A 24,205-nucleotide genomic window follows, 5' to 3' on the forward strand; every position below is an offset into this window, starting at 1 on the left:
ATGCTTCTGCCACGCAATATAGTTGAACCTCCTTATAACAAACATTGACATAGCGAATTATCGGTTATAGCGAGCTAAATACGAACTTTGGTTTATCACGCTTCATTTCAGTGACGTTTATTCTTTTTATAACGCAACCGAAAACGCGAAAGTCGGCGCAGTATCAGCTGTCGCGAAGATATATTTGATTCCCACAAGGCTCAAAACACTAAAGGACAAAAATAAGTATTGAAAGGCAATTCACAACCACTTTTTTTTTTTTAATCATTCGAAAATGTAGCGGAAGTTTTGGTCATCCAGCGCAAAAAAAGCGCATTTCACTGATTGCGCCACCGTGTGAACAGAACGGGAAAACTTTGGAAGCCAATGTGACGACGAAGCTCATGTGTCGAAGTTTATAATGGGCTTAAACCTAGAATCTTAGGCGTGCGCAGGGTTCCCCTTCAGGGGGGGGGGGCGAAGGCTCGTCGCAGCGCCCCCCCTCCCAATTATGTATGGTGCTGACATTGCGACCCACCCCCTAACGCAGCGCTCCCCTCCCTATTATGTCAATATGTGGGGCTGACTTTGCACCCCCCCCCCCCCGTTGCGCACGCCTATGCCTAGAATTGTGCTTTTTTTTTTCATATATGATTACTGCGTGAGCCAGATTGCAGATTTTTTAGAGCCGATTTTTATCTTTACCGTTTCACCGAATATTGGATATAACGTACTAATTTACACTGCCGATCCTACTTCCTATGACGAGGTTCGTCTGTACATATTGCATCTGTTAACGTGAATCCTCGCTCGACATGACGCTTGCATAGGGTCTCTTTTTGAAGCACTTTCAAGCATTGGCTTGACTCTGTGGGGTGTGTCCAGATAAGATCGAACACGAGGTCCCTGTCACCATTCCCGATTTTGATGAAAATTACTGTAGGTCTAGGCATTACACCCAGAACAATGGTTTCGCAGTTAGTATTGCGAAGAAAATTTTTTTTCGCCTGAAAAAAAAGATACAAATTTTGGCCGCAAAAAACACTTTTCCGCCAATTTTGCGATTTCTTAATTTTGAGCGCACCTAGGGAAAAAACGGTGCACTTCTTCGTCACAATATTTATTCCCCTTAAAGAACAAGTGAAATACAATCTTATGAGTCTTTTATTTCCCTTGCTTGTCGAAGCACTTTTGAAAAAAAAAAATCACAAACTTGGCAAATCGCACAAAATACCTTTATTTCGGGAATTTATTGCTGCATACAAGTTAAAGTGAGGATAATAAAACTCGGTACATATTAACTTTGATACTTTCGCTCTCTTTTAAAATAATTTGCTTGGTTTTATCGCGTTCTGTTTTACTTGATAAGTGGGCTGAAACGTAAGTGATTTACCAAAAACGCCGAACTTTGAAAATGATTTTCTCAAAAAGGCCATTTTTAATTTTTTTTAAAATCTCTCTGATTGAAGTCAAGGACGTCATCTACAATTCTGCAGAAAAAAACGTTGCATTATTTTGGTTGCTAACAAGTTATAGTGCGTCAAATGTGACCGTGGCAGCCTAGCGGCCGCGTCGTTCGTTATGTGGTGGAACTCGGATATAAGTTGCTAAAATACTTGTACGTGACTTAATCACAAATCAGCAGCTCCACGCCAACAAATGCGCAGCCAGGTGTCATGGTTCAGCAAGCTTAGTCTTGCGATCAGCCGCTTGACAAACCCGCGCAGCAGCGGCCGTTCCATGCTGCGGGCGCTCACTTTACATGAGTGCCGCTTCAAATGCGGATAAGCTCCGCTTGCGCGCCAAACTACGCTCAGAGGACGAACGAGAGAAGTAATGCATCACTGTGAAAGTTAAAGGCTGTTAAGTGCTAACAAATGTCATAGTATGCAACGAAAACTCTGCCGGCAATTTCCCAGTGAGCGCCTCCAGTAGTGCGCTCATATGTTGCTTTCTCTCTTCTGGTGGCCTAAAGATAATTAGTTTCATTCTATGAGCAACATATGACACAAAAGAAAGCCATTGACATCTAAAGAAAACTGTCATACGTGCTTACGATGGTCGAACAACTCAAACTGCAGTTGTTCATCTCGTGCCAGAACACTTGTCAGCCGGCTGTGAAAAGAAGTGTGTCCAAGTCCTTTGCTTCATTAAAGAACCGCTTTTACAATGCTGTATTGTTGTGCGTCCACAGATAGAATATCCAACGCAAGTCGAGCGTTTACACGATATTTTGCGGCTTCGCGCATAACAGCAGGGAAAAAAATACATGCGTGCTGTAATGAAGGCGCTCACCGGGAAATTGCCGGCAGAGTTTTCGTTGCATACTATGACATTTGTTAGCACTTAACGGCCTTTAACTTTCACAGTGATGCATTCCTTCTCTCGTTTGTCCTCTGAGCGTAGTTTGGCGCGCAAGCGGGGCTCATCCGCAGTCGAAGTGGCACTCATGTAATATGAGTGCCCGCAGCATCGAGCGGCCGCTGCTGCGGGCTTCTCAAGCGGCTCATCGCAAGACAAAGCTTGCTGAACCATGACACCTGGCTGCGCATTTGTTGGTGTGGAGCTACTGATTTGTGATTAAGTCACGTACAAGTATTTTTAGCAACTTATATCCGAGTTTCAGCACATAACGAACGACGCGGCCGCTAGGCTGGTATGGTCACATTCGACGCACTATAACTTGTTAGCAACCAAAATAATGCAACGTCTTTTTCTGCAGAATTGTAGATGACGTTCTTGACTTCAATCAGAGGGATTTTAAAAAAAAATTTAAAATGGCCTTTTTGAGAAAATCATTTTCAAAGTTCGGCGTTTTTGGTAAATCACTTACGTTTCAGCCCACTTATCAAGTAAAACAGAACGCGATAAAACCAAGCAAATTATTTTAAAAGAGAGCGAAAGTATCAAAGTTAATATGTACCGAGTTTTATTATCCTCACTTTAACTTGCATGCAGCAATAAATTCCTGAAATAAAGGTACATTGTGCGATTTGCCAAGTTTGTGATTTTTTTCTTCAAAAGCGCTTTGACAAGCAAGGGAAATAAAAGACTCATAAGATCGTATTTCACTTGTTCTTTAAGGGGAATAAATATTGTGACGAAGAAATCCACCGTTTTTCCCCTAGGTGCACTCAAAATTCAGAAATCGCGAAATTGGCGGAAAAGTGTTTTTTTGCGGCCAAAATTTGTATATTTTTTTTCAGGCGAACAAATTTTTTTTCGCAAAACCAACTGCGAAACCATTGTTCTGGGTGTAATGCCTAGACCTGCAGTAAATTTCATCAATATCGGGAATGGTGACCGGGACCTCGTGTTCGATCTTATCTGGACACACCCTGTGGTGGAATACCAGACTGCCACGCAGACTGCCTGGTTGCGATTCTGGCTCGAGCCGTGATTTTTAATTATTTACATCCATATATCGGTATTTTTCGCTCACAAGCAACGTCGCCGACGCCGACATCGGAATTTCTGTGACAAGGCTCTTTAACGCCATCAACCCCGCTCGTGGCCAAGTCTGATTTCGGTCCGGCTCGTTGGTAAACATGAATGAAAGCGGGTTAGATTAAGAAGAGCAGTAAGGAGAATGAATCATCTTGAATTGACTTGTACAGCGCAAAATACAACGTAGGCGACAAAGAAGCACACACGGACAGCGCTGTGTTTCGCACTGTACAAGTCAATCCAAGATGAATGAAGACCAGCTAGCCCGGCTGCAGTTCTGTTATCTCTAAGAGAAGTGAATATAATAACAACTGTTGGGGTTTAACGCCCCAAACCACTATACGATTATGAGGGACGCCGTAGTCGAGGGCTCCGGAAATTTCGACCATCCGGGGTTTTTTAATGTGCACCTAAATCTAAGTACACGGGCCTCAAGACATTTTCGCCTCCGTCGAAAATGCGGCCGCCGCGGCCGGGATTCCAACCTGCGACCTAAGAAAAATGAAGCCGGCCTCAATTTATCGCATATCGCTGCTGCAAATCAAAGCTTCCACTCGTTAGCCACGGCTGGCGAGCACGATAATTTAACAGGGAAGCATGAATACACTGGCACGCCAACTGGCAACGGCCTTCAACATTTCGAAATTGAAGAAAGCTGCATCAGCGTGTCTTAGTTAGCTGTCACTTTGTACGACTGAGTTGCATCTTCTCAGCGACGGGCTATGATAATTGGACAGCTGTCTTTGTCTCATAACCCTGCTGATTAACTGACTGAGCATGATTAAGTACGTTAGTTACAGTACAGCAAGGTTCTGTCCGTAAAAGTGCGATGTGGTCTTTCAATAGCACCTGCTGTATATCGCCAAGCGTGACGCCCATCGCCAGGGAGACAACCAGTTGTCGCTTTTGGACTGCGGGCGCCACTTGCTCCAGCACGCCGGGCACCACGTTGGGCTTGAGCGCCACCACGAGAGTGTCGCACTGGTTCACCACGTCCAGGTTGTTGTGCGTCGTCTGGCAACCCAGCGCCTGCACAGTGAATCGCGTTGAGCATTCTTGAGGACTGCAGAAACGGCGGTACAGTTGGCCGCAGGGCGTTATATTTACCGATGGTGATTACGCACCAATATAACAAAATTGGCGTGAGAGATAAGCACTTGAAATTTGTTTTCATCTTCTGATGTTACTTCCGTGCACGCTAATATCGTAGTGACCTCGCTGAGGCCTGGTATCGAAGAACGACAGAAAGTTGAGTTCGTTCATCTATGTATTCATTGTAGGAAACGTTAGGCCATCAAAAAATAATGGAAACAGGCACTTCGCCGTCATTAGCCTCTAGTGAGCAGGTGCGGTTCTTTTCATAGCAACTAGGACTTTTTTAGAACGGTCCGTATATTATTGCACTGTTCTTAATTTTTCCCTCGCAACGTAGGTTTTGACCGACATCGCGATATTTTCTGTCGCTGTAAAAGACAGAAAAATTTCCTCTTTTTTCCACTAGAAATGGTCCACCGGGAGGAATAGTGCCGTGAAATACTTGAGCATGATTTTTTAGAAGGTAATCGGGCACGCTCTGGGTCGTCTGGCGTCGAACGGCCCTATTCTAAAACACTGCGACTTTAAAAAAAAAATTGTCGAAGCTTGCACTAAGCCGAGCAAGGCTTGACACAGCGAAACTGGACGATTCTGGAGACTAATGTGGTTGCTTCTAGGTTGTTTCCAGGCCTTAGGTTGGTGATGCAGGTTGTTTCTAGGTTCCTTCTAGGTCGTTGCTAGGCTTTAGCTAGGTGATGCTAGGTTGTTTCTACGTTGATTCTCAGCGCCGTGAGGTTCGAGTTAAACCACAGACACTCACAGACACGACACGGATGTCCAAACTGCAGACACAGAACCTCGCACTGAAGCCAAGCGTTAGCACCTCTCATAGATCTGTGGGCACGTTGCCGCTGGCGTAGGCCTTCCATCGCTTCGGGGTATTTTCGCAGCAGCCGGCTCGCCGCCGTCGCTTCGCAGCTATTTCTTGGGCTAACCATTGCCTTTCTTTTTTTCATTTTTAGTGGACCAGTGGTGACTAGTGGGGTTGACCCAGTTTCCGAGGCACAAACCCATTTATGATGATGAGTAGTGAGAATTACCAAATTTCTGTGGCACATACCCGTCTATGGTTATGATAGATTTTTTTTTTTTGGTTCGCCGGACAAGGGACGATTTGCTAAACAGCTTCGCTGTAAAAAATTGCGAAGTCGGATCAGGTGCGGTTATAAATTTACCTTTCCATATGGCACCTAGCTCGCATGAATACATAGCCCATTAGAAGAGCAGGCGGCATGTAAATGTGATTCCACTCGACGAACGGCCTTTGCCGAATAGATAAAGCGACAAATCGATCATATGACATCACATTACGCGAAACGCGAGATGCGCGCGCGCGCGTGTGTGTGCGTGTGTGCGTGTGTGCGTGTGCGTGTGCGTGTGTGTGTGCGTGTGTGTGTGTGTGTGTGTGTGTGTGTGTGTGTGTGTGTGTGTGTGTGTGTGTGTGTGTGTGTGTGTGTGTGTGTGTGTGTGTGTGTGTGTGTGTGTTGCGAAACATCCGTAGCCTCTGTCGCGTATTTTGTGAATACAGGCAGCAAAGGTTATGACGTGTTTCTACTTTTCTACTATTTTCTTTTACGCGGATGCTAATGAAGCTCCACATCAGTCAGTAATGTAGGCTATGACCACTATAGTTATTATTGTGTCTTTCTAGGTAGTCGTCCTTTACTTTGCTCTCGCCAATTTCCATAGTGCTATTTTTGGACGTACTCGGCATGTTCGATTTTGACTGCGGAATTGAAAATTCAAAGAGTCGCTACAATTTCTTTTTCTTGTGAATTCGGAGAAAAAGACGGTGTTACGATAGCATATATCCCGAAGCGCGCGTATAAAATTCAGATAAGGGCATTCACCGGATCAGGGAAGTTCTTCGCGTATCAAATGTGCTTTTTCATCCTAGCGTACGTGCCCTCGAGCTTGAAATTATGCAAGAGAATCACGTTTCCGTGGGAAAATGCATGTTCGCGGTGGCACCCGTTTTGCTCGAGGGAAATTCTTGCTAGATTTCCCATCATGCCGGTAAAGTTAGAATTGCCTTTATTCCAGGGACCACGTACTCCAAATTTTGTTTGTTCGACTCTTCGACTTTCTCCACAGTAGTGCAAGTATTGATTTAGAGCGGGTATGCGAAACAGCGGTTTAACTATAGCAGATGAGTTCTGTGAATATTTCTCTGTGCGTAGCAAGTTTCACCATAAAGGAATAATAGCCGTCCACACATGAATGGCGCGAAGCTACGAAGGATGGCGAATACGATTTGCTTCGACATGAAAGCTTCGCGGATGACGAAAACTTCGCCCTTATTCAGGGGAGCCTTATTCAGGGGAGCCTTATTCAGGGGAGCAAACCATGTTTCCGGGCGGTCACTCTGGACATTCGCGTAGCCCGATATTGTTAAATATTGCATTATATATATATATATATATATATATATATATATATATATATATATATATATATATATGTATATATATATATGTATATATATATAAAGGAAAGCAGATGATTTTTCAAGGGCTCGTTTATCTTTGTTAGACACAATATTAATGAGAACTAACAGACAATAACGCCAAGGAAAGTACAGGGGGTGTTATCTGTAGTATTTAGAATATAAATGTGAAGAAAGTAAAGTGGACGAAAAGATGACTTGCCGCCGGCAGGGACCGAACCTGCGACCTTCGAATAACGCGTCCGATGCTCTACCACTGAGCTACGGCGGCGGTCATCCTCCCGTCCACTTTCTGGGGTATATATGTTGATTTAAACCTAGGAGTGTTAGTCAGCGCCAATCGCAGCCATGGCGGCGAGTGTGGAACACTCTTTTTTTGCCTGTTGGCGTCACGTAGCACGTGATCTTTTTACGAGTTGGCAGCTGACCAATAATCCCTCGCATACTACCTGAAGGCATTAAGTCTGCCAGGACGAGACCCTCGCTATGAATGAAGGAAAGCAGATGATTTTTCAAGGGCTCGTTTATCTTTGTTAGACACAATATTAATGAGAACTAACAGACAATAACGCCAAGGAAAGTACAGGGGGTGTTATCTGTAGTATTTAGAATATAAATGTGAAGAAAGTAAAGTGGACGAAAAGATGACTTGCCGCCGGCAGGGACCGAACCTGCGACCTTCGAATAACGCGTCCGATGCTCTACCACTGAGCTACGGCGGCGGTCATCCTCCCGTCCACTTTCTGGGGTATATATGTTGATTTAAACCTAGGAGTGTTAGTCAGCGCCAATCGCAGCCATGGCGGCGAGTGTGGAACACTCTTTTTTTGCCTGTTGGCGTCACGTAGCACGTGATCTTTTTACGAGTTGGCAGCTGACCAATAATCCCTCGCATACTACCTGAAGGCATTAAGTCTGCCAGGACGAGACCCTCGCTATGAATGAAGGAAAGCAGATGATTTTTCAAGGGCTCGTTTATCTTTGTTAGACACAATATTAATGAGAACTAACAGACAATAACGCCAAGGAAAGTACAGGGGGTGTTATCTGTAGTATTTAGAATATAAATGTGAAGAAAGTAAAGTGGACGAAAAGATGACTTGCCGCCGGCAGGGACCGAACCTGCGACCTTCGAATAACGCGTCCGATGCTCTACCACTGAGCTACGGCGGCGGTCATCCTCCCGTCCACTTTCTGGGGTATATATGTTGATTTAAACCTAGGAGTGTTAGTCAGCGCCAATCGCAGCCATGGCGGCGAGTGTGGAACACTCTTTTTTTGCCTGTTGGCGTCACGTAGCACGTGATCTTTTTACGAGTTGGCAGCTGACCAATAATCCCTCGCATACTACCTGAAGGCATTAAGTCTGCCAGGACGAGACCCTCGCTATGAATGAAGGAAAGCAGATGATTTTTCAAGGGCTCGTTTATCTTTGTTAGACACAATATTAATGAGAACTAACAGACAATAACGCCAAGGAAAGTACAGGGGGTGTTATCTGTAGTATTTAGAATATAAATGTGAAGAAAGTAAAGTGGACGAAAAGATGACTTGCCGCCGGCAGGGACCGAACCTGCGACCTTCGAATAACGCGTCCGATGCTCTACCACTGAGCTACGGCGGCGGTCATCCTCCCGTCCACTTTCTGGGGTATATATGTTGATTTAAACCTAGGAGTGTTAGTCAGCGCCAATCGCAGCCATGGCGGCGAGTGTGGAACACTCTTTTTTTGCCTGTTGGCGTCACGTAGCACGTGATCTTTTTACGAGTTGGCAGCTGACCAATAATCCCTCGCATACTACCTGAAGGCATTAAGTCTGCCAGGACGAGACCCTCGCTATGAATGAAGGAAAGCAGATGATTTTTCAAGGGCTCGTTTATCTTTGTTAGACACAATATTAATGAGAACTAACAGACAATAACGCCAAGGAAAGTACAGGGGGTGTTATCTGTAGTATTTAGAATATAAATGTGAAGAAAGTAAAGTGGACGAAAAGATGACTTGCCGCCGGCAGGGACCGAACCTGCGACCTTCGAATAACGCGTCCGATGCTCTACCACTGAGCTACGGCGGCGGTCATCCTCCCGTCCACTTTCTGGGGTATATATGTTGATTTAAACCTAGGAGTGTTAGTCAGCGCCAATCGCAGCCATGGCGGCGAGTGTGGAACACTCTTTTTTTTGCCTGTTGGCGTCACGTAGCACGTGATCTTTTTACGAGTTGGCAGCTGACCAATAATCCCTCGCATACTACCTGAAGGCATTAAGTCTGCCAGGACGAGACCCTCGCTATGAATGAAGGAAAGCAGATGATTTTTCAAGGGCTCGTTTATCTTTGTTAGACACAATATTAATGAGAACTAACAGACAATAACGCCAAGGAAAGTACAGGGGGTGTTATCTGTAGTATTTAGAATATAAATGTGAAGAAAGTAAAGTGGACGAAAAGATGACTTGCCGCCGGCAGGGACCGAACCTGCGACCTTCGAATAACGCGTCCGATGCTCTACCACTGAGCTACGGCGGCGGTCATCCTCCCGTCCACTTTCTGGGGTATATATGTTGATTTAAACCTAGGAGTGTTAGTCAGCGCCAATCGCAGCCATGGCGGCGAGTGTGGAACACTCTTTTTTTGCCTGTTGGCGTCACGTAGCACGTGATCTTTTTACGAGTTGGCAGCTGACCAATAATCCCTCGCATACTACCTGAAGGCATTAAGTCTGCCAGGACGAGACCCTCGCTATGAATGAAGGAAAGCAGATGATTTTTCAAGGGCTCGTTTATCTTGTTAGACACAATATTAATGAGAACTAACAGACAATAACGCCAAGGAAAGTACAGGGGGTGTTATCTGTAGTATTTAGAATATAAATGTGAAGAAAGTAAAGTGGACGAAAAGATGACTTGCCGCCGGCAGGGACCGAACCTGCGACCTTCGAATAACGCGTCCGATGCTCTACCACTGAGCTACGGCGGCGGTCATCCTCCCGTCCACTTTCTGGGGTATATATGTTGATTTAAACCTAGGAGTGTTAGTCAGCGCCAATCGCAGCCATGGCGGCGAGTGTGGAACACTCTTTTTTTGCCTGTTGGCGTCACGTAGCACGTGATCTTTTTACGAGTTGGCAGCTGACCAATAATCCCTCGCATACTACCTGAAGGCATTAAGTCTGCCAGGACGAGACCCTCGCTATGAATGAAGGAAAGCAGATGATTTTTCAAGGGCTCGTTTATCTTTGTTAGACACAATATTAATGAGAACTAACAGACAATAACGCCAAGGAAAGTACAGGGGGTGTTATCTGTAGTATTTAGAATATAAATGTGAAGAAAGTAAAGTGGACGAAAAGATGACTTGCCGCCGGCAGGGACCGAACCTGCGACCTTCGAATAACGCGTCCGATGCTCTACCACTGAGCTACGGCGGCGGTCATCCTCCCGTCCACTTTCTGGGGTATATATGTTGATTTAAACCTAGGAGTGTTAGTCAGCGCCAATCGCAGCCATGGCGGCGAGTGTGGAACACTCTTTTTTTGCCTGTTGGCGTCACGTAGCACGTGATCTTTTTACGAGTTGGCAGCTGACCAATAATCCCTCGCATACTACCTGAAGGCATTAAGTCTGCCAGGACGAGACCCTCGCTATGAATGAAGGAAAGCAGATGATTTTTCAAGGGCTCGTTTATCTTTGTTAGACACAATATTAATGAGAACTAACAGACAATAACGCCAAGGAAAGTACAGGGGGTGTTATCTGTAGTATTTAGAATATAAATGTGAAGAAAGTAAAGTGGACGAAAAGATGACTTGCCGCCGGCAGGGACCGAACCTGCGACCTTCGAATAACGCGTCCGATGCTCTATATATATATATATATATATATATATATATATATATATATATATATATATATATATATATATATATATATATCCTTACCGCGCACCTCCACCAAATTATAAAGACGTTTATTAGCGGGCACTCGGCGACGATACACGACAGCGACAGTCAAGGCGCGGCCGACTCTCAGCACGAGCTGCGTTTTCTCCGAAAAGAGGCGAAGAGGGCGACCCACTAGAAAGTGCTTGAGAGGACGACCCATTACTGAGTTCGAACGCTTCGCTACAATATATATATATATATATATATATATATATATATATATATATATATATATAATTCTCGCACGCTACAAAAAGACGCTCGAATATGTACATAAAGAATGGTTAGGGTCGCAATGCCGATTAATCGACGACTCGAAGCTCAAGGCCCGTAAACGTGATACCCGTGAGGTCTGCGAGAGTACGTAATGTGCAAGTCCACAAATCCTCGCTATGCAGTCTGCTAACGTCCTGGTTAGCTCAGACGGCAGGCAACCGCCCAGAAAAGGCATTGGTCTCCGGACCAGGATGAACCTTATTTCAACGGCAAGGCCTTCTTTCCAAGAAACCAGTACTGGTTTCGTATGTAAATAGCGCTATTTACGGTAGATTACGCACCCTTTCAAGGGCTGCACTACATGCCAGCTGACCCCTCCATAAAATTTTTCGCAATTTGGTTGGTGGCTAGTTAAAGTGCGAAGAAACCACTCACAGTACATACAGCTTACCATGAACTGATGGTATTGCTACAGTGACGCCGCAATTGAGCACTCAACGCGCGAGCTCAAATGAAATTTTCCTCTTCGAACTAGTCACAGGCAGAATGAACCAACTGAAATGCTTGCCGCTGCTCGGGCAGGCGAATCGAACGGACCTCGAGTATACGCGCAAAGACGTATACGGCTCAGATATTCATGCATTTAAAGCTTAAATATTTTATGCCATTTCAGTAACGAAGCATACTACCAGTCGTGAGCTGTTGTTGAAGGTGGACGCACACCCACTTACACATACGAGGTGACTCCAGAAACTAATATATGCCAAATGTGAGAAGCCTAAGATCGAACAGGTCATTGAACGTTACGCACCATTTCATTTAGACGCCACGTGCTATTCTATTAAATTTACGTTTAAAAGCAAGGCTGATTGTGAATAGTCGTGAGCCCTGGTCGTGGCACCAAAAAATAAATAAATTGTGGGGTTTTTACTTGCCAAAACCATGATGTGATTATGAGGCATGCCGTAGTGGGAAAGGGGGGGGGTGGACTCCGTACTAATTTTGAGCACCTGGGGTTCTTTAACGTGCGCACTGGCCTTCTTGCATTTCGCCCCCATAGAAATACAATGGCCGTGGCCGACAATCGAACCTGTTAAGCTACCGCGGCGGGTTTCCTGACACAACAGCGCTTGCCAAGCGTGTTGACTTATGGAATTAGGGAACTGTGGTCAGTGGAGCTTGAAACACACACGCACACACAGAGAATAAGCCTTACCTTGATCTCGTCCAAGAGGTGTTTGTCGGCTACAGGACAGCTGGCCATGATCTTCGCTGCACTTGCCACGCCTTGGAGAGGAACAGGACATTCACGTTACTCGAGAAATAACTTGCAAAAATTTGAGAAGCCATTCCACTCTGTGAAGCTGAATGACCAACGAAGCTGTGTAGCACACCGCACAGAGGTAACTCAGAACTACAACCGCGATCACACACTTTGCAACTAAATCCGAAATGCCTGTCCAGAAAGTCCCTTTTGAATACAGTGTACGCTCCTTTAAAGTTTTCTTTTTATTTCAGCAGCATGTGTTTGTTGTTGTTGTTTCTTTTGTCTTTTTTTTTTGCTGTGACATGCGTCGTCTTGCCTGGCTTGTCGCATGCGTTTGGCATTTCGTGCACGATCTTAATCGGTGTTTGCCGCCCTTGTGTCCCCTTTTTCATTGATGGTGGGCCAGTAGTGACTAGTGGGGTTCGTGCCATTTCTGTGGCACGCACGGTGCATGTCCGACAACGGACATGCACCATCGCTTGTTCTTGATTATGGAAACCAGTTCTCTGAGTCGGGTGCAACAGAAGAGAGCCCACAGACAGAGCGCTCTGTTCTCTCGTCCTGACCCGTAAGGTCGGTTTCCATGATCAAGAAATAACGTTGCGCAAGTGTTCTAACGTGAGAACTTTGCGGTGCCTCGTTTGCAGACATCGACATTTTTGTTCGACATCGTTCTCGTCGCCCGTCCATTTGCGATTACTATTGTCGGGACCAGAAAGCAATGACGTAAGGACACGCCAGCTTTGAATTCGAAGTGCGATTATTAAAAGGGCACACGATGACGATGTGGTTGTTTTTCCTACAACATGGCACGTGAACACAATGGGGCCAAGACTTGAGCAGCTCATCTTCAACCTATTATCTTGGAAAATTACACATTGGCAAAAATTGAAAATAGAAAGAAATACTTATAAAGGAGAACTAATTAGTGTTCACTCTTGCAGTCAGAACACTACACGAACGGTTAACTTTAATAGAACAAGCTAAAATAGTGACTTCAGATTTAACGAGGAAATACTTGACGTCACAAAAATAAGAATATTTATAAAATAATTAATTACAGTACTATGCGCTTAGTTGCTTGAAAAAAAAAGCACGAAAAGCATAAAAGGCGTCCCTGAGGTAAAACCGAGTACCTAGGCACCGAAAGTGAGTGCTATTTGTGAGCTTATCGTTTAACTTTAGAAGTCATTTAACTATAGAAGTCATTTCTATAGTAATACATAGCGGCAACATATTCAAAAAAAAAACATGGCTGATCCCTCCGTCACAGGAATCGGTATAACACGAAAGTGAAACGTGTCATCACAGAAGTAGTGCTTATTGTGTAGTGATATATGAGAGCTTGTACAATATCTATTCGTGTTTGGCCCCTATAGCACCGTTTGACGTTGATGCACCCATGTTGACGGCATGTCTCTATCGCGACGACTGACGCCCATGATCACAATGAAACCGCTGTGGTAGCTGACGTTGTGAACATATATTTGGACACAGCGAATCGTGAATCCCGCGTAAGGATGATATCAATAATCTCATAATCAACACTGGTACCCGGTATGCACTTCTTCAAAGCGTCGTCAATTAAGGAGAGAAACGGCACGGGGTGCGCTTTCTAGCAATGGGTGACTGACGCCTGCGCTCATGCATACACTACAGTGATTCCACTCCTGCGCCAACTGCGCCAAAGTGCGCCAAATTGTATTTACTGCGCCATCCTGATAATATCGACGAAAATTGCGCCAAACTGCGCCAGAGTGTAGGGTTTGCGGGTGTCTATCACCGGCAATCGCACCTCTGGCGCGTCAAAACATCTTGGGGCCGTCAAAGTTACAACCACGGGCCAAGAATTATTCCGCCGTATGAACAGCGCTCGCGCATGCGTGCCGAGTAAGCCATGACGCCATGCACGGTGCCGACGCAGCTTCTGTTCTGCAATTCCGCTTGACAGCAAAACGCGCTCTTCGCAGAGGCTCGTGACGTCTGGGCGAGAAAGTGTGGCGGCGATTCATCGGCGGACGTCGTCTGTTCCAGAAACGTTGCTGATAGCTCGCTGCAAGCGTCGCACGGCACATAATAAAAGCGATGTTCAGTAATAACCACACGCGTGCCGCTAAAATGTCTGTCACTTCTGTTTCTGGTCATCGCGAAGTGAAATCGGGGATCACTAGCAATAGAATATATGGAACAATATCGAATTTTCCGTGCTTCGCGTCTATGGAAGAGCGCGTGAACGGTGGGACAGCATTGACACTTTTCCTCAGATATCCTTTATCCATGGTTCTTCATCCAGAAGAACTTTTTCGTAATTCCTTCCACCAGCACATCCGGGTTTGCAATCTGCGGTAAATACTCCTTAAAAGGCCCTGCCTTTTCGAGCTCGCGAGTGCTAGGGTGCCGATTCCATTTTTTTTCTTGCATTTTTTAAGTCAGTTTCACCGCAAGGGTGAGGCAATGGATACGATAGCAACGATCCGATCTCGCGTAACTCTACAAAACGCTGGTGTAAGAGAATACGGCCGCTCCAGGGAGAGATGCTCTTTCCGCACAATCTGTTCGCGTTGAGAGCGCAGCACGTAGAAGGGTGTACGAGCCGCCCGCGCATGGCTGCCGATAGCGACCGCGCCCTTAGAATCAAAGTTCAAAGTTGCTGCTCTAGCGACCCCCCCTCCCCTCGCGTCTTTTCATGCACGTTCAAGAGGGGTGGGGCGTTTCCTCTCTGCTGCGACGGCAGGCCTACCGAGCGGGGTGATGTTATTGTATGCGCCCTCCGAGCGACGGAGAGGGCCGGCTCGTTTGATCTCTGCTTCAGCCTCGTTCGTCGGCCCCGCTCGTGCGCTTTTACTCCCGGTAGAACATACGATGCGCGGGGGGATGCTATCAATTCGGACTTTACACGGGACATGACGGCAAAAACCCGTCGAGAGTGTCCATATAATTGCTATCGCAACAAAATGTAATCTCATTAATAAAAACATGTCTCCTGGTCGGAGCAGCCGCAATTCCGTTTTAATATGCGCAGCTGTCAGCAGCGGGTCCGTCGCTGACAGCCCACAGTGTAGCGGCTACACCATGTTACACGTCCGCTGCTCGCTGTCCAGGGTCAATAGCTCACGGTTAAAAAAACTCAGTTTCGCTTTAGGGCGAAGCAATGATGCGATACCAACCAATTGTATTGTTATACGAAGTAAGGCTAGCAGCTAACTCTTTTGGATCCGAGCTCGCGTAACTCAACAAAACGCTGATTTAAGGGAATAGGGCCGCTCCAGGAACCGAAGCGGTTTTCGTGCTGTGAGTTCTCTAAACGCGAAGTAGGTGTTGTGAGCACAGCAAGTTCACGAGCCGTTTGCTGATGCCTCGAGACAGCGCGCGTGCCAGTGAATGCACCCTTTGAGCGATGCAGTCCCCCCCACCCTGGCGTCCCTTCATGCTCCTTATGAAAGACGGGCGGGGCGTTTCCTCTCTGTTTGATGAGCAATCGACGGCAGGCCCGCACCGGGAAAATGTTATCGCATGCGCTCTCCGTGCGATGGAGACGGCCGGCTCGTTTAATCTCCACGTCAGCCGCGTTCGTCGACAGTGCTCGCGTGCTTTTACGCGCGGGTAAAATGGGCGGGGTGATGTTATCAATTTGGGCTTTATACGAAAAATTACGGCAACGGCGTTGGAAAAAACCCGTCGAGAGTGTCCATATAATTGCTATCACAATAAAAAAAAATGAGGAGCCATTCCACTCTGTGAAGTGGATAAGTGAAGCTGTTTCGCGCACGGCATAGAGGTGACATGATGGAGGACAGTTTGGCATGTAAGGCCAGGTTGTTAAGGGCCAGGCTGTTAACGTTCAATACGCCATATTAATACGAAGATCTATGCTTCATCAAACACGAAAATTGACCGTCGGCGGCGTCAATCGATCTGTGCAAAAAACAATCATCACTTGATGGCGTCATCATGGCGTCATAGATCGTAATGTCCAGGGACGTAGCCAAGGGGGGTTCAAACCCCCTCCCCCGAAAATTTTCAATTTTACTTGCGTATATATACACGCACACATACAAACGCATGCACGAACATACATAAAGTATGGTTGAACCCCCCCCCCCCCGTAAAAAATTTCTGGCTACGCCTGGTAATGTCATAATGATCGGTGTGCCGATCATGGAGGCAGTGAAAAACCATGTGAGGTGCACAATCAAAGCTTGCAGAAAGGGAGGGGGATGATCAACACATTGATCGAGAAGAAAAAGAACCCGGCTTTCGCTTTGATGTCGTCTTAGGGGAATGCATTAGGGACAGTGGGACTCTAGTATTGAGGCACTGTTGTACGTCACGGCGTTTGCCTATCACGTCTGTGATAACCATGTAGATGTATTTAGAGTGTTATTTCATAAAGTACAATTTTATTGATCCGGTATTCTGTTTATTTGCTAGTGTCGAAAATAATCACCGAAGTGGTTAATCCAGAACACTAAACTGCATGAGCCCTTCTTTTTGCATTATTGAGTGAAATATGGAGTTCTCCTGAGATTATTTTTGCCATGAGATTTGCAATGAATCAAAATATTTCTAGATCTCATAAGAGCCCCATAATAATTATTCAGGTGCTTGAATGTTAGTTGCTTCTCTAGTGCACTGCAAGATGTGAAATTAGCTGCTCCAGAGTGCTCCCAGATGCAAAATTATCTGCTCCAAAGTGCTCCAAAATGGAAATGTTTGCTGCTCCAAAGTGCTCCAAAAATTGCTCCAAATCAGAAGTCCTCGGTAGCATCACTGACACTATCACAGACTGCGCTTCAGCAAGGCGGGAGGTAGAGGTTCGTAGCCTGAGCCGTAAACGCGTGCATCCCGCTGGCCGCTGTCTCGCACGCGCTGGTCTCGCTCCACCAAGGCACGACATTCGCCCATCGAAATCGCGTCCTTTCTGCAACGCGTATTGCAGCAGTTTTGTTAGTCGGTGCTCTCGCAATCGAAGCAGTCGGCGGCGGAGAAATCCCGTTGGTGCACGTGGAAGCTGCACTACTCCGATGAGCCGACGCACGCTAACACGAAGCGAAAGGCAAAGAACGAACTGCGTCAAGGGTGCCTTGGCGATGCCAGCGCGCCGACGCACACCGAGACGTTTTAACCATGACCTCCGATATCGCACGCAATCTCGGAGTAAGCGCTAGTAAGTGTCGATCGTGAACCATTACCTCTTTTCACCTCTCACAGACGGCGGCACCGCCCCGCCTACCTACATCGTCAACAGAGAGCACCGTGCGAGAGAGAATGTGTGAAAGACATAAGGCGCGTTCGCGCCGTTTCCTGCTCTGCTGAGTTAGCTTTGTCGGTAGGGCGTCGGGCGCTTGCCGTCGCGGCCGCAAGGTCGTGGGTTCGATTCCCAGCGGGGAATCTTCTTCTTGGTTTTTTCTTTCTCACCTGTTGGCGTCCATTTTATGAACGTTATATCCGTGACGGATGTACTTGGTGGACCCCGGCATAAAACACTTTCGTGTTAAAATAACGCTTTTGTTACGGGAGCTGACGAGCGACTTCTTCTCGAACGAAATCCTTAATCTGTTGCAGCAGGGATGTGTGATCGGGAGCAACAGCCAAGCCGGACATTGAAGTCGCGGGTGGTAGAGATTGGCGGGTGGCTGCACGTTGTTTGCGCAGTTCATCGAAGCTTTGGCAAAGGCTGACTAGGTCAGAGACTTTTGATGGGTTCCTCGCCAGCAGCATCTGAAAGGCATCGTCTTCGATTCCTTTCAAGATATGCCTAATCTTCTCGGCATCGGTCATTGCTCCATCAACGCGGTTACATAGGTCGAGAACGTCTTCTATGTAGCTTGTGAAATTCTCACCGCTCTGCTGCGCACGAGCACGCAAACGTTGCTCAGCTCGAAGCTTGCGAATGGCGGGGCGCCCGAATACCTCCGTCACGTGAGTTTTGAAGGCAGCCCATGTCGTGAGGTCACGTTGGTGGTTTCGATGCCACACGCTGGCGACACCGCTCAAGTAAAATGACAGGTAGTTGAGCTTTCCTGCGTCGTCCCAGCGGTTTATCACGCTCACTCGTTCGTATTCAGCGAGCCAGTCTTCCCCATCTTGCTCTTCTGCACCGCTGAAGATTGGTGGGTCGCGTTGAGGGAACGGGCCAGGGCAGAGCACGGTAGTCACCGTGGCACCGGGTTGTTGCTGCTGCATTGGTCCCCCTTCTGTCATTGTAGAGGCGGGCTTGAGTTTCCCGTTGCGTAGTTCCAGATTTGCTTACCCCGCACCTCCACCACTTGTTACGGGGGGTTTATTGAGGATTCTACGAGAGCGACGATCGTAGCAGCAGCGCGCAGGGCGTAGCCAGAGAGCGAATTGTCGGTCTGTGCCAGCCGATGGCGATGGGCCTCCATGCTTGCCGATCTTCTTCCTCACACTTTGTGATTTCCATATCCTGGCAGAATTGGCACAGCGGCGATATCGCAAGTGATGGTAAAACAAAAAGGGGCGCTAAAGGCAAATAACCTTTTATGTCAGAGTGAAAGGACGATGGTTGAGAACGTGTAAAACTTCAATATTTCGCACAGAAGCGCTTTAGTAATCGAGAAATTAAGTTAAATCTAGGGCACGATTTGTGCCAGCAGTGGGACGTTCTGGAACACGAGACGTATGACGTGACCGTGCCTCGTTACAATTATTCACGAGTGCTCAAACTGCCCATGACACTAAAGGACACCTAATTGCATTACAACGCGGAATAAAATGAAACTTTTGCATTGCAGTCTGATTCGTGAAATGAAATTATGGCACCTTCTCACAAGTGGTGCTAAGCCTGAAGGAAGAGCGCAGCTGGGGCGTCGTTCCTTGTTTCTCTTTATTTTTTTCTTTCTCTCTGTTTCTTGTAGCTCTTCTTTATCTGTTTCTCTCTTTCTTTCTCTCTCTACTTCATTCTCTTTCTCGCTGTTTCTGTGTCTCTTTCTTTTTCCTCCCTCTCTTTTTATTTATCACTTCCTCTTTCTGTCTATCTCTTTCTCTCTCCGTCTTTTTTTCACTCTCTTTCTGCCTTGCCCCCTGTTTTTCTATCTCTTTTTTTGTGTCTGTTTCTTCCTATCCATTTCTCTCTTTGCCTGTGTCTTTCCCTGTATTTCTATCGCTTTCTTTCTCGACCTCTTTTTTCTCTATTTCTTTCTCTCGTATTTTTCCCTTTCTATCTCTTTCTTGCAGTCTCTCTCTCATTCACGTGTGCATTTTCGTCTGACGCTCGCGCCTGCTGTACTCGGTAGTGGGGCTTGCCCGATTCCTGTGGCGCATGCGCACCCGGGGTTTTTGTTCGCGTTGGACAAATTAGGGCTACCTTAAACGGCTCCGCTGTAAAAAAAAACAAAGAAAAAAACTTGATGTTACTCTTGAGAACGACGTATGTTCCATTTTCGCCGGGCTCCGCCCCGCTAAAGCCCCTTGCAGTGCGTCATGACGAACTTCTACGTCAGAAGGCTGTTCTAGGAGGCGGCGGTTTTGACTGCGCTTATGGTATGCGGACCACTAAAACGTGATTTCCTTACAAATTCAGCATCAAGTTCCTTGGCACGAAACAAGCACTACAAGGCTTCTGGAACGCTATTTCAACAATACACGTCGACTGGGCACAGCACCGTGTCAGCCCATTTCATGTTCACGTGAATAAGCGCACTGCATCCTACATGCCTGAAAATTTCCCCATCTCGTCGCACGCCCAAAACCAGCTGTTGTTAAAGCTGGTAACTCGTGATTGGCATTACGCTGGTGGCCGAACGTTGACAATGTCGATTCTCGAACGTGGGCTCGAACTTGGGTTAAGCGAAATCGGGTGAACCTCGACAAGGTTGGCACGAACCGAAATGCCAGTGTTTCAACGACAGACATTCTAACCCACGCGGTAGAATCGTCAGCAGTCCCAAACGAACTTCCCATTAACTAAACTGCAGAACAAAACGAAAGCGTTGTGCTCCGCTGCCATCTAGCTTCTCCACAATAATACTCGTAGTGCAAAGAAGCCAGCTTCTGTCATTTCCTGCGTACCATCTGAACACGTAATGTTTGTATGAAGAGAGATTACAAAGTACGGTAAACGCACGTCGTAATAAAGTCATTCAGGCTGAATGTTGAATTCTTTATAGGTGGCTTTCCGATAAACGCGAATGAGTAATTCAAGAGTCGTGGTGACGCGAGATCAGATCACGAGAAGCTTCGAATAATGTCATTTCGTTATAACGATCGAAGGATCATTTCTGCACTAAAGTAGTCGGGGAACGCTTAGTAACAGCAAGCGCCATTACAAATGCATCGGGTTAAATGTACGGAACCAAATACAATACTTTCTACTCGATTTCCGAAGCTGCCGCACAACCGATCGCAGACACAGGACGCGAAGTATGCTGGTGCTTTGTTCTGATCTCATGCTTCGTGATGCCAGTAACATGCGGTGCCCACGTAGCATGCTGCGCAACCTGGTCAGTGTTTCTGACTCGTATCACCACGTGATACGTAAGCGGTGCTGTATAGCCACCAGGTGTGCGGTAACTACGGGAGATAGTATAGCGGAACGCGTTTGGTGAGCATTGATCCGACTATATGCTGCAGCAAACCAAAAATGCTATAGACGTGAGTTTCGGAGAGGAGAAAGGAGGACATGAACTAGCACATAGTAAAAGGCTCGCAGGCCTTCTGTATATTGCTCAAACGCTGATTAATCCTGCACATCGAAGACAAATTATTATTATTATTATTATTATTATTATTATTATTATTATTATTATTATTATTATTATTATTATTATTATTATTATTATTATTATTATTTGCATACGAAATACACAAGGACACAGAGGAAAGAGGAAAGAGCAGGTTGACGACTGCCACCAATCAGTGGACGGATATGGTCTGCACTTCAACTGAAATAATACAGGCCCTATATAGCATTGCATGCCGTGCATGCACCTGCATTTATAGCAATATTCAGTCAATTTGACAAGCATTGTCTTTGTACAGCGCTCGTCCTGAAATGTATAGACATTAGGGGGGGGGGGGGGTAATACATGTGGTACAATCTCCTTTTGGAGTTATTGGTTGGTTGGGAAACGGGGGGGGGGGGGGGGGGAGGCCGCTATTTTAGGGGCGAAGCTCCTTATGCCATGGGTCTGTCCATCCTCCGTTTGTAGCGTTGTAGTAGCCACCTCTAGCTCGTGAGAAGCGCACGTTCTGGTATGCAGTAGAAGAAGAAGACTACGTAATATCACCCCTTTGCCCATTATGCGAAGAAACAGAATCTATTGAACATTATTTTATATCATGCCGCAACTATTCAATAATTAGGAAAAGACTTCTGGTTATTCCATTTTCGACGATTGGTTTAAGTTTAACTGCGGAAAATGTTCTAAATGTCGGTGCCTCTGTTTTGGGACATTGTCATAGAGAAATCTTTGATGCTGTGTGTAATTTCATTCTAGCAACTAAACGTATTCCGACGTAAGGTCTACTTTAAGAAATACTGAAAAAAAGAAAAAAAATACTCGCGACATAATTATAAAATGTGATTAAAAGTAAGTCATGGAGTCAAATTTGGTTGGGTCAGGTAAACTCAGCTGTCTGGTCGGATCAAAATTGTAATTAATGTAATTATCCTCCATAGGCTATAATACATTTTGTAATTTGATTGCTCTTTATCTTCACGTTTTTTTTCTACTTTACTAATAGGGAGGTAAAAATTAATGTAGTTATCATCCATAGCATACAATAATTTTTCTTGGCCAATCCCCCAGAGTGGGTATGTGCCAATATTGAAAGGCTTCAATCAATCAATCAAAGAAGTAACGCGCCATGAGGCTCCCTCTTGGCACGCTTTCTCTTTAGCTCGGAGTCGCCAGATGGAAGACAAGGCTGCGGAACGGAGGGAACGGAAGCCGGCGGCAGCACGCGCTCGCAGACAGAATCCTGAGGTGAGAGCCCGCGAGGCCGAAGCTGCACGTAGACGCCGCGAAGCAGATTCCGCCGTCCGAGCCCGCGAAGCCGAAGCTGCTCGACAAGCTGCACGGCGGCGGCGCGAAGACACCACCGTTTGAGCCCGCGAGGCCGAAGCTGCACGGCTGCGGCGCGAATCGGATCTTCAAAATGTGAAGGACCGTGAAGAGGCGAGAAAGCGCGCGTACCGGCAGGCAGAGCCCGAGGCTGTGCGAGCACGTGAAGTGGCTGCAAAACGCATCAGGCGGGCTCTGCCCGAAGGCGCCGACGCGCGCTTCCAGCGGGACTTCCTTGATAACAGTTTCGGCCATAGTTGCGGTGTGCAACAGATTGTGGTTCTCAAACAATCTAGCCACAATATCTTCCATCAAGAAGGACCACGCTCGCGCCCATGCCATCGCCGTGCTGCAGCGCGAGTTCGCTTCGCCCCACTCATCATCATTCACCACGTGGATATGCTGTGATTTTTTTCCGTCTCCTGTCGCGGGGGCACGGCTCAGCGCTCATTTGGGAGTTAAGTGATGCGTAAGCGTAGAGATTTGTAGTACTTTGTGCCCTTTCGTTGTTTTCGGGTGACATCGGCATGACATCTTTCATCTCTCCAGCGGCTCGTAGGCGTCTCGAACAGCCTCATGGCACGCGAATCCCGCGACCGCCAAAATGCGTGACTGGCATCAAATTTTCGCAAAATTCTAATTTTCCGGATAGGTACAGTCCTCCCCGTCGGCTTTACATCTTGTCCTGCGGAGTGCTGCCACGAAATTGCACGAAGCCTTCGTAGAGAGTATAAACTTGCTACGCTTGTTTTGCGCCACGGGTACAACGCATTCGTGTGGCTCACATATTTCTCATATTCTGCAAGCATGGGTGTGGTTAAGACACTAGCATGGGTGGCTAGGTTCAAACCCCATAACCGGAGTGAAAACTTTTGTTTTGTCGATTTTTCTTTATGGCGATCAGATCGTTGCCTTACGTGACAGAGGGACTTCCGTGACAGACAGACGGACAGTTTTCTCGTCGAGTCGGCTTAGAAATGCTAGCGGATTTAAAATTCACTTCTAGTGTTTTACGTGTCAAGACCAACGCATATCATCACGAGGCACATTGTAGTGGCGTACGGTGGGTCATTCTCGAGCATTTTTGTTTCTTTGACATGCGCCTTCTTCAATATAAGTTACCGGGCGTTTTCGTAACTTGCGCCTATCAAAATGAGGTCGCCGCAGTCGGGAATTGACCCCGCGACAGCGTTATGAAACGCTAAGTGACCACAATAGGCAATACGCAGTGACCTATTACACAAAGAGCAAAACGATTTTTCTCATATTAGTAAAGTACTCTTTCACGACACCAAAAACACCACGCTTGCTGCAAGACGCTTATTAAGCGAGAAAACGCGCAAAAACAAAATGTGAGTGGCGACGCCACCTCGAAGTTTCCGCACCATTCGCCGTGACGTCACGTTTTGACGGCGCCTACTAGGGACTACGTAGTTCGTAATTGGTAAAAATGAAGTACATTGTCCTCTGATGGAGCCATAGACTTAACATACCAAGGTTGGGTTAATCTTGTTGAGCCAATGGCGCCAAAATACGGTAAATAGACTTTGAAATCCGTGACGTCACGCGGGGAGATATCGACGCGAAATTTAAAACTGAAACTTTTAACTTGATTTTCTCCTCTATTAATAAACCTATAATGGCGAAATAACGACATTAGAGTTCTCAGAGCACAATTTATCAATCTAAGCCGATTCATTGTTGCTCTTTAGTGTCCCTTTAAGATGAAGCTGTGAGAGATGAAAGGGAGTGAAGAATGCGCGTGTGTTGGGTGCGGGTCTCAGAGGCT

At 46.4% G+C, this 24,205-nt stretch overlaps 1 protein-coding gene across 1 annotated transcript in view; it reads right to left on the minus strand.

The window, feature by feature from the left end:
* LOC119383779 (pyrroline-5-carboxylate reductase 3) overlaps positions 1-24,205 on the minus strand; it is a 48,870-nt gene that overhangs the window by 15,295 nt on the left and 9,370 nt on the right. The window contains exons 2-3 of the mRNA XM_037652078.2: positions 12,341-12,411; positions 4,276-4,455 (exon numbers count right to left, since the gene is read on the minus strand). Coding sequence (XP_037508006.1) covers positions 4,276-4,455; positions 12,341-12,411 — 251 coding nt within the window. The remainder of the gene's footprint in view (positions 1-4,275; positions 4,456-12,340; positions 12,412-24,205) is intronic.

The sequence above is a fragment of the Rhipicephalus sanguineus genome, chromosome 2, assembly GCF_013339695.2.
Source record: "Rhipicephalus sanguineus isolate Rsan-2018 chromosome 2, BIME_Rsan_1.4, whole genome shotgun sequence".
Taxonomy (NCBI): domain Eukaryota; kingdom Metazoa; phylum Arthropoda; class Arachnida; order Ixodida; family Ixodidae; genus Rhipicephalus; species Rhipicephalus sanguineus.